The following is an 8,839-nucleotide window of genomic DNA, read 5'->3' as shown; positions in this document are numbered from 1 at the left end:
TTTCACCTGTAACTGAATGACCTGGTAAATAATGCAAAACTTCCGGCCAGTCTTTATTCCTTACCAACAGAAATAGAACATATTGGTTAAAGTCAGAATAAATGCTGAGCAGAAGGAAGTCTTGAGGTTGTTTCACCAGTTTATTATTCCCCTGAAAACTAATAAAATGTAAGGATCTTCTGCCTGTCACATACATTTTGAGTCTTCAATTATGATGGCTCTAAAATAAAATACATAAACTGTTCGGTGGCTCAAAATAAAAGACATGATATGGTATGTGTTGTGGCACAGCCACGTCTCATTATGTCCATGCATTACAAACGTCTGGCCTCACAGTGTTACAGATTCAGTTTTAACCTTAGAAATAGTTTAAAGAAAAAAAAAAAGAAAAATGTAATTTTGTTAAAACTGTATTTCATTGTTACTATTCTGCACCTTAATGGACCTTGTGGTGAGGTTGTTTTTTCCAACTGGTGTTTTCAAAGAGTAAAGAATGTGAACTTTCAATCTCTACTTGACCGTTTGGATTTGATCAAGGATTGAGGGGCCAGTGTAGTTGTTGGTTGGAATGGCCTTCAGCCTCTTCAGGTAATCTCCCGGAAGTCCATTCTGCTCTGCACCTAGACACACCACCTTATATAAAACAGAATTTATTCAAAAAAACATGGGACTAAGTGAATTGGAATGTGTCCTTTATTGCATAGTATAGGCTTTTTTAAGTCAAGTGTGTTGTCTTTGGACCTGTTTGTGTTTACATGCACACACCTGTTTGTACTGAGGAGAGGGAGGACAGGCGTGGAAATTGTTCATCTGATAAGACCTGCAGAGCATGAGTCCATTTTCAGTCTCCACTGAAACCTCCAGTGGAGAGTACTTTCCCTGACTCACCCCTTCCTGGCTGAGGACACAACGAGAAGAACCACGCAGTGGGTTGGTTAAAGTGACAAACATGAACAGAAAGACAGCTGTGTGTTTATGCGTCTCACTTGTCTAGGCTCGGGAGGTTTTCGTTGCTCAAAGTCCAGATTACCCCCCACACTTCTGCCCCTGGACAGGATTTAATGGTGGCCACTCCACCATGCCAACTGTTGTCCACATGGTTCTCCCACAGGCCAAAGTTCAACTCATAATCCTGCACACAACACACAAGCAAACAAACGGGGTAAAAGGTAAAGGACAAAAAGCTGTGAACGGCGATGAGAGATTTTGCATCTTCAACAAAATGCCTTTTGTTTCACTGTGATGTAAAGAGGGGTTCTAGGTTTGTGTTTTCAGCAGTGTCCCCAGTGAGCCTGTTTGCTGTTAGTCATCACACCATAGCACACTCTGTCCTTGTTGTTACAGCTGATGCTAAAACTAGCCTAGTAATCATTTAGGTGGGCCAATGTGTGAAAATAATGAACGAGGAGTTGTGTCGGAAGACTGTTCCCCCGTCAATGTGTCCCCCCTACCTGAACCAAACAGGTCGTAAAGTCACTAATTAGTTTTCTATATTGGGACACCGTAAAGTACATTATCAGGTCACTTTACCAAGGAGAGGCGTTATGTAGCTAGCATATAACTGATGTTACTAGCCGTTGAGCCCTAAAAACGGTAACGTTAGCTAGTTAAGCTATTACCCGGTATATAAGTGAAATGTCCCAAGTTAAACGGGCACTTCGCAACCAACTAAAATGTGACAATATAACCAGCAATTAAGTAACCGGGGTTTAGCCTACCAACAATGGTTACAACTAGCTAGCTAAAACAGCATTACTACTACATCCCTTCCCTCTGCCGTTTCATTTACCTTTAGTAGTGACACCATGGTACATTCACGAGAAAGACAATGCTGCGTTCATGTCGACGACCACAGACTGGATCCTCACTTGAAAGCGTTCATACCGCCGGACAAATAAGTGTAGGCTAATCAACTTATCCATGTTATTTACCATTGCTTTGTGTGTCATATTTGCTGTACAGGCACTGTATCTTCAGGATAGAAAATACAAAACATTGGGTGTTTTGTAATTCCCACATGACATGAACGCCATATTGGTAATAGTGAAAACAAAAAAAGCTATTTTATTCTACAAACTTACTATTTGTTAACGTTACCTTTAGTCGGCCGGTAGTGCAAAATGTCGCAGAGGGATTTGCCAGTTGCAGTCTTTCCTTTAACAAGTTACTTCCAAAAGCAAAATACATGAAGCTACCGTTGGAATCGGACATATTTTGATATCCGTGGTTTCCCGTCGAACAAGACAGCAAGACTGGACAGAAGACAGCAAGACTGGACAGAATACATAACTTACTTCCAAAAGCGAAAAACATGAAGCGACCGTTGACAACGGACATTTTGATATCCGTGGTTTCCCGCCTGACGAGGCAGCAAGACTGGACAGAAGACCACAGCAAACCGTGTTGTTGACAGAGACAATCAACAATTACCTGATGTCGCATTTGTAGTATTTTAGTTTGGCTCATTTCTATTTACTTCCGGGTAAGATGCCGATCTTTAGAAACCGCTTCTGGTTCTAAACAACCCATATAACCTTTGATTTTTTTCCTCTGAATGAAACATTAACATGGCTTTAGTTAAATAGCAGTCTATACCACCTAATTAACTAATCGCGTATAAAACTAATTTAAAAATACTCCAACCCTAATGTTACCTGTACAATCAAACGCTACTCCAACAACTGTACAGGTAACATAAGGGTTGGAGTATGGTTTGATTTTTTAATTTAGTTTTATACGCGATTAGTTAATTAGGTGGTATAGACTGCTATTTAACTAAAGCCATTTTAATGTTTCATTCAGAGAGAAAAAAAAAAAATCAAAGGCTATTTTACAAAAACAAATATTTACCAAACTGCCAGTTTCAAGGCTCACATTGAAACTATAACTACAAATTCGTTTATATACTGCATATGCATTATCAAGCAGATTAACTTTGACCACAATCAGATTCTGATACCAGTTATGTTTTGACCATTTTCTGAGAGCCACTATGCACTATTTGACTAAATAAATCGTCTCTACAAAGCCCAAAAAAATAATCCTAAGGTATCTTCATATTTTTAAAACATTTCCATGCAAATAGATTTTATTCATCCATGTAATGAAAACATTAATTCCATCCATCCGTACTGAGCATGTGTGTGTAATTCAGGCCTGTGTGTAGTATAAATTATATTTAGTGAACAAAACAAACCCTCTTACTAATGGTGCAATAACACACAGAGTCACTTTTATTCTTCTTTACCTCTATCCATTTTAATGTACAAAATAATGAAAAAACAAAACATGGAAATTCACAAAATGTTTCCTCCGAGCAAAGAAAAAAAATCCTGTACAAACAGTGGGGTGGTGGCCTGCAAATGTACGACCTGGTGATCATCTCCTCGGGCCACCCCGACCTCGTCCCCTTCCTCTGCCACGCCCTCGTCCCCTGCCTCGTCCCCGTCCAGCCACTGGGAAGAGACAGAAAAGTTAGTCAGAAACGTGTCAAACATGCACGGGCATGTTGGGTGTCACAGTATAGTAATGTGGGCCACTCAACATTTAAACCAGCTAAACCCACTTGTGAATATCAACTCATTACTCAGTTTCTAAATGTATACAAAGACACTGCAAGGCATGAAGGTGAGGAAACTATTTGCAAAAGACAAGCAACAAAAACCAGTAGGTTGGTTCTAAAAAAAGGACAAAGGAAACTAGGCAGAATTTGTCCTGCAGAGAGAATTTAAACACAGCCACCTTAGTGCCACTTTCACAAAGGAGACACTGACACTATAAACAAGACAAATAACTTGTGTACACGTGGTTAATGATAGCCAGCAAAGTGTTGCAGTATAAAATCTAACTTTTCTAATCATTTGATGACAGCCTAAGTGTTTATAATTTGCAGTTCGATTATAGTTAATCACCCACAACATACAAGCACAAAATCCGTGCACTACTTTCTAAACCGATCAAGTTCAAATTAAGGGGGTGTCCATGCATTGTAACAAAAATCCATGGTTTGACACAATTTTGGGTATAACCAAAAAAAAAGAGGTGGGTTTGAATCCTCTCATTGGTAGCCCAGCACAACAAAGTGAAGTGTTTATATTTCTCAACTGTCACTGTCAGCACATCTTACTTTCACCACTGCTGAGATGTTGGTCTGTAAGGACTGTAGGGCGGGAGCCGAATATTCAATTTTGGGATTTGAATATTCTGTTTTTTTTTTTTAAAACATGCATGCAGGCTGAAATTCATGGTGTTTTGTCGGAATTAAGCTACTTGCTAAATGTCCGTTAGCTAATTAATGCGGCAGTCGTCCATCTCAGCCAGGAACGAAGAAATGTGTAGTTACAGTGTTTCCCATACATAGGTTTTCCTTGTTTTCTTTTAAAACTTGTTTTACTTACAGGTAGATGGATAGCTGCCCAGGTAGATACAATCTGAATTACATTTTTTGTCCCCAACAACAATGCAATTTTATAGAACACAGACCAGCGGCCTCCAGCCCCTCCACCTCCTTAAGTTGGGTTTGTTTAATGTGTAAATAGTTTTTTCTTCCTAAATGATCTTATGTAGTCATTTTTTTCAATAAATAGTTAAACCTTTGTTTGACTAGTTTATTACTGAATCCAATCATCACACGCCGCGCTGGCACATCCCGTGCTACCCACCACCACAAGTAAATTCTCAACCTGTGGGAAACAGTGTGTCGAGGTCTGTATGGTTATACTGTAGCAGCCTGGTGTCGTCTTCAGGCGATTTGATGAAAAGGTAAACATAGTAACACGTTAGTTACGGCCGTGCATAATGCCAATACAGTGATGCGCTGGGTGAGCATTCATTCATACACTGTGTCAGTGTCACTCGTCAGACAGTCCGGTAAAAAACGCCGGTCTTTCGGTTTGTTTTGAATGCCTGCTGCCAAAAAGTTAAGTCTAAATCAACTAGGAGAAAGGCAACCCGACGTCAACCTGTTGTGGTCAGTCGCAGCGTGCAAGTACGTAACGTTACAGTAAAATAGTTTAACACTACGAAACAAGCACTGAACTGCCCAGGAGTTTGTGACTGTGTCCTGCAATAACAACGCAGTGGCTTTATCTCTCGCCTTTTATTTTCTCTCTTTTCCCAAAACCTGCCTTAAAAAGCATAGTTGAAAATGTTAGTTTTCCCCGCCACCACCAAAGCGAATATTCACTTTTGAAAAGCACCGAAGCTCAAAATTTTTTAAATGACTTTTAGGAAAACTCTCAGTCAGTGATAGACGTTAATATTTTTAAAGCACTGGCCCCACGGGTACAGTTTACTTGTTAACATATATTCTCTCAATCTCTTAGTTCCAGGTATTTTCTAGCCCAGCACTTTAAAGCCGGTAAACCAAACTTACAATTTTGTTCCGAGTGGAAGAATCAAATGGTTGAAGATAGATTACAACACTGCTATCTAGCGGTCGGGGGTTTAAACAATACAAAATGAACCGCTATCTGCCACGAATCTTTGCATGTTTGAATCGATACAGTCTCACAAAACTAGGGCTGAAACGATTCCTCGAATAACTCGATTACAAAAAGTCCTCGAAGCAAAATTCTTTGCCTCGAAGCTTCGTTAAATCAACGTAATTAAGGTTGTACGGCTCACTGTGTTGGATTATTACTAGCGCGCAACACATTGACGCTTCTGTGGACACAAGACCGTTTATATACTGTCTATGCCCGAGACTGACGGCCCAGATTACAAATGAAGGAAGACGAAAATAGCGAGGGTCTAAGAGAAGAGACAGGCAAGAGAAAATGACAGAAAGTTTGGGATCATTTTAAGCTGCAAACATGCTGCTACATCATCTCTATAGAAAACATCCAGTCTACTCATCCATTCCACGGAGCGAACCCGACAAGATAATAAACGTCTGCTGCTCTCGTCCACCGCGCTGTTTTACACAACTAGCCTACAGCATGCTACTCTGCAAATAGCGCTGTTTTACTAACAACCTAAAACGAAAGCTGTCAGCTAGTAGTCTAACTGTTTATTAGTTTGCTACTAATCTTTGGAAACTTAGCTGCTGCCGGAGACAAACCGGCTCCCCCCCCTCCCAAACATGGCCACTTAATATGCACGTGAATGACGTCATCATGCCGGTGATGTCTGCATTCTTTATTCTTTCTCCTCGCTGTGTATTAGGCTTCTAAAAATGTGTCCCCCAGAACAGTGTAGTTGAATAGCCCTGCTGTAAGCTTTGTACCGTCTTTTGTATATATACACAAAAGACAGGTTTCTTTTTTTTTTAGTAAACAGCAATAATAAATATTTACTATTGCTGTTTACTAAGTATTTCTTATCCGATTAATCAATGGAATAATCGGTAGAATACTCGATTACTAAAATAATCGATAGCTGCAGCCCTACACAAAACATAATATTGCGATACTCATTTGTATCAATATTTTCTTAAACCCCTACAGTCGGTGTCAGGCTTCTATTGTGAAGATTTATTAGATACTTTGCCTTAAAACAGGTCAAGTTTAAATCAATCTCTGTCAAGATTAGCAGTGTGTGGTTTAGGACACCTGTCTCTTATGAAAGGTCTGTACAGCATAATCTTAATGGGACAACTGAGACATCTCTCAGAAACATTACACTGTGACCAGAGTAAACATTAATTATGGAAATGTCTTAAGACATATTCTGTAAGGTATGTTTGCTAATAATCAAGCCTTTACAAAACTGCCAACATGCTCTGGCACTATATATATATAAAAAATAAAAAATATATATGAGGAAGCCACATATCATGCCTAGTGTGCTGCTATGGTTATCTCTGCTGTTTTAACATACCTGCTTCTCTCTTCTTGGACTTGACCTTTGGCTCGATGTCAACCAGCAAGGTGTCCAGTGGGAGGCTGTCAGGAAGGATAAAGTAGCGAATATTGTTGCCACGGATACTCAGTGATTCCAGCTGAGTGGGCTCCCTGTTTTTCAGGGTCATTTTCACCGCTTTCAGGTGGGTGTTCATGCTCACATCAACACCTAAATGGGGAAAAGAAAGGAAACAGGGATGGGGGAAAAAAAAACTTGAAAATGAACATAAACAAGCCAACATCCATTCAAATTAAAAGCTGAAGGGGAAATAACTGCCTGAGACCGTTTCAACAATCAAAGATTATAAACTTCACGAAGGTATGATTTATTGCAGGACTGTTGTATTAGGCTGCTTTAGCTTAATAAACTGGTTACTGGAGTGCGTTTAGTATCGCCTGTGGGTGCATTTTGTGATCAAATGAAATCTAAACTTGAATCATGACACCTGAACTTTAAACAATATTTCAGTGCAGTATCCCTGTACAAGGGGCAACTCCAACAATTTAATAATGCACCAGCTGGCTCTTACCTGTAATGGTGCCATGGACCTGGGTGCCATTCTTTAGTTCAATGGTAACCGTCTCATGGCTGAGTTTCATCAAAAACCTGTTAGTAGTATTGAACAAGATTAGTGTAAACACATCGGTTTTTTTTTTAGCTCAACGTTTCCCCAATTCTACACGAACATTATTTGAACATTATACATCGTGTAAAGTCAAAGTTTAGCCTGAGATTAGCTAACGCTGCCTAACTGCCGGTTGTGTAACGTTAGCTTTCAGCAACAAAACATAGCTAAGTACTCTGGTGGGAGAGATAACAAATCCTCCAAAATTTGATTTGAGAATGAATGATAAATGACTACACGTCTCTCTGGCAGTGGCTTGGTTTTTAGCCACTAAACGCGTTAATTTAAGTTTGAAGACAAAGATACAGGGCCTGTGCGTTAACTTTCTAGTTACCATTCAGGTAGGTAATGTTAAGTTAGCTTGTTAAAGCTAACGTTAGTTAGCAAACATTGCTTTTATATATATATATATACCTGCGCGACTTTACAGCTAAAGCCACAGTTCAACAATTAGTAAGGACACCTCAAATGTGTATGCATCTGTCGTATTATTTCAGAGGCTGAAGCACGGCCATTGTAACACCGGATAGTTTCCATTCATCTCTTTCACCGCTTCCCGCCTCTTCACAGTCTCTCCGTTTACATCTAAATCAATCCATCAGCATCGCGTTGTTTTTATTATCGCACATCACAGCATTGAATAAATAGCGACTTTTCACTATCACTTACCTGACAAGTTTCATGATGGTGACGGACTGTAGAGACAAATCCTCCACCAAAGACAAAAAATTACAGCGCTCGAGTGAAAACACAGGCCGCTGTTGTAGGTTTTACGTTTCAGTCGCGCTGATACGACGTCATTAAATGAGCGACAGCTAAGAGAAACGTTACACAACAACAGCGCGACCCAACGGTGGAGTAATGAACATCATGTACAGAGACATGCTAAAAACTATACTGTATACAATAGATATAACCCTTATGACGGTCTACGGTTTAAACTTACATTACTAAACTAACTAACAGCATTTTATAACAACGTTATTGCACAATACAGGGGAGTATCAGTAGATAAATGTCTGCACAATAAATATAGCAGCTTCAGGTTTGAGACCAGGTACCAAATTAAAAAAAGATAGAAAGTGGCAGTTTATGTGCAAGTATAACTTTAACAACATTGCTGTTGTTATTGATTTATTGATGTATCTGTATCTGGTAGTAGGACTGTCCTACAGCCATGGCATGATGTTTTGAGTAAAATTATCAAAGAATATCACTTTTTAGCTTACTTGAAGACAGTATTTGCAACCAACATATTGTTCAATATTTAAACAAGTTCTACATTTGCAGAATATTCATGTGTTTAAAAAATATGTTAGTTTACTTATCATGTTTGGCATGTTGTTGATACCTATTGACCAGTGGAAACTA

General features: G+C 39.4%; 2 protein-coding genes across 3 annotated transcripts; both read right to left on the bottom strand.

Moving 5' to 3' along the window:
- Positions 1–121: 121 nt before the first annotated feature.
- ggcta (gamma-glutamylcyclotransferase a) lies at positions 122–2,469 on the bottom strand. 2 transcript variants are annotated; one of them, XM_078267176.1, is made up of 4 exons: positions 2,098–2,469; positions 987–1,132; positions 766–898; positions 122–633 (listed from the first exon to the last, which is right to left on the bottom strand). In XM_078267176.1, exons 1-4 carry the CDS (start codon positions 2,464–2,466, stop codon positions 511–513), a joined length of 771 nt encoding a protein of 256 aa, XP_078123302.1. In that variant the 5' UTR covers positions 2,467–2,469; the 3' UTR covers positions 122–510. The 2 variants fall into 2 exon arrangements, with proteins under 2 accessions (XP_078123302.1, XP_078123303.1); XM_078267177.1 differs by lacking the exon at positions 2,098–2,469 and adding an exon at positions 1,790–2,048.
- A 741-nt stretch (positions 2,470–3,210) lies between these two features.
- On the bottom strand, positions 3,211–8,268 carry snrpd1 (small nuclear ribonucleoprotein D1 polypeptide). The gene is made up of 4 exons (XM_078268131.1): positions 8,138–8,268; positions 7,373–7,449; positions 6,820–7,011; positions 3,211–3,455 (listed from the first exon to the last, which is right to left on the bottom strand). The coding sequence occupies exons 1-4, from the start codon at positions 8,149–8,151 to the stop codon at positions 3,379–3,381; spliced, it is 360 nt and encodes a 119-aa protein (XP_078124257.1). The 5' UTR covers positions 8,152–8,268; the 3' UTR covers positions 3,211–3,378.
- Between the last annotated feature and the right edge of the window lie 571 nt (positions 8,269–8,839).

This window comes from Sander vitreus, chromosome 14, assembly GCF_031162955.1.
Source record: "Sander vitreus isolate 19-12246 chromosome 14, sanVit1, whole genome shotgun sequence".
Taxonomy (NCBI): Eukaryota; Metazoa; Chordata; class Actinopteri; order Perciformes; family Percidae; genus Sander; species Sander vitreus.
The sequence above is the reverse complement of the archived record's forward strand: the minus strand, read 5'-3'. Positions and strand labels throughout refer to the sequence as shown.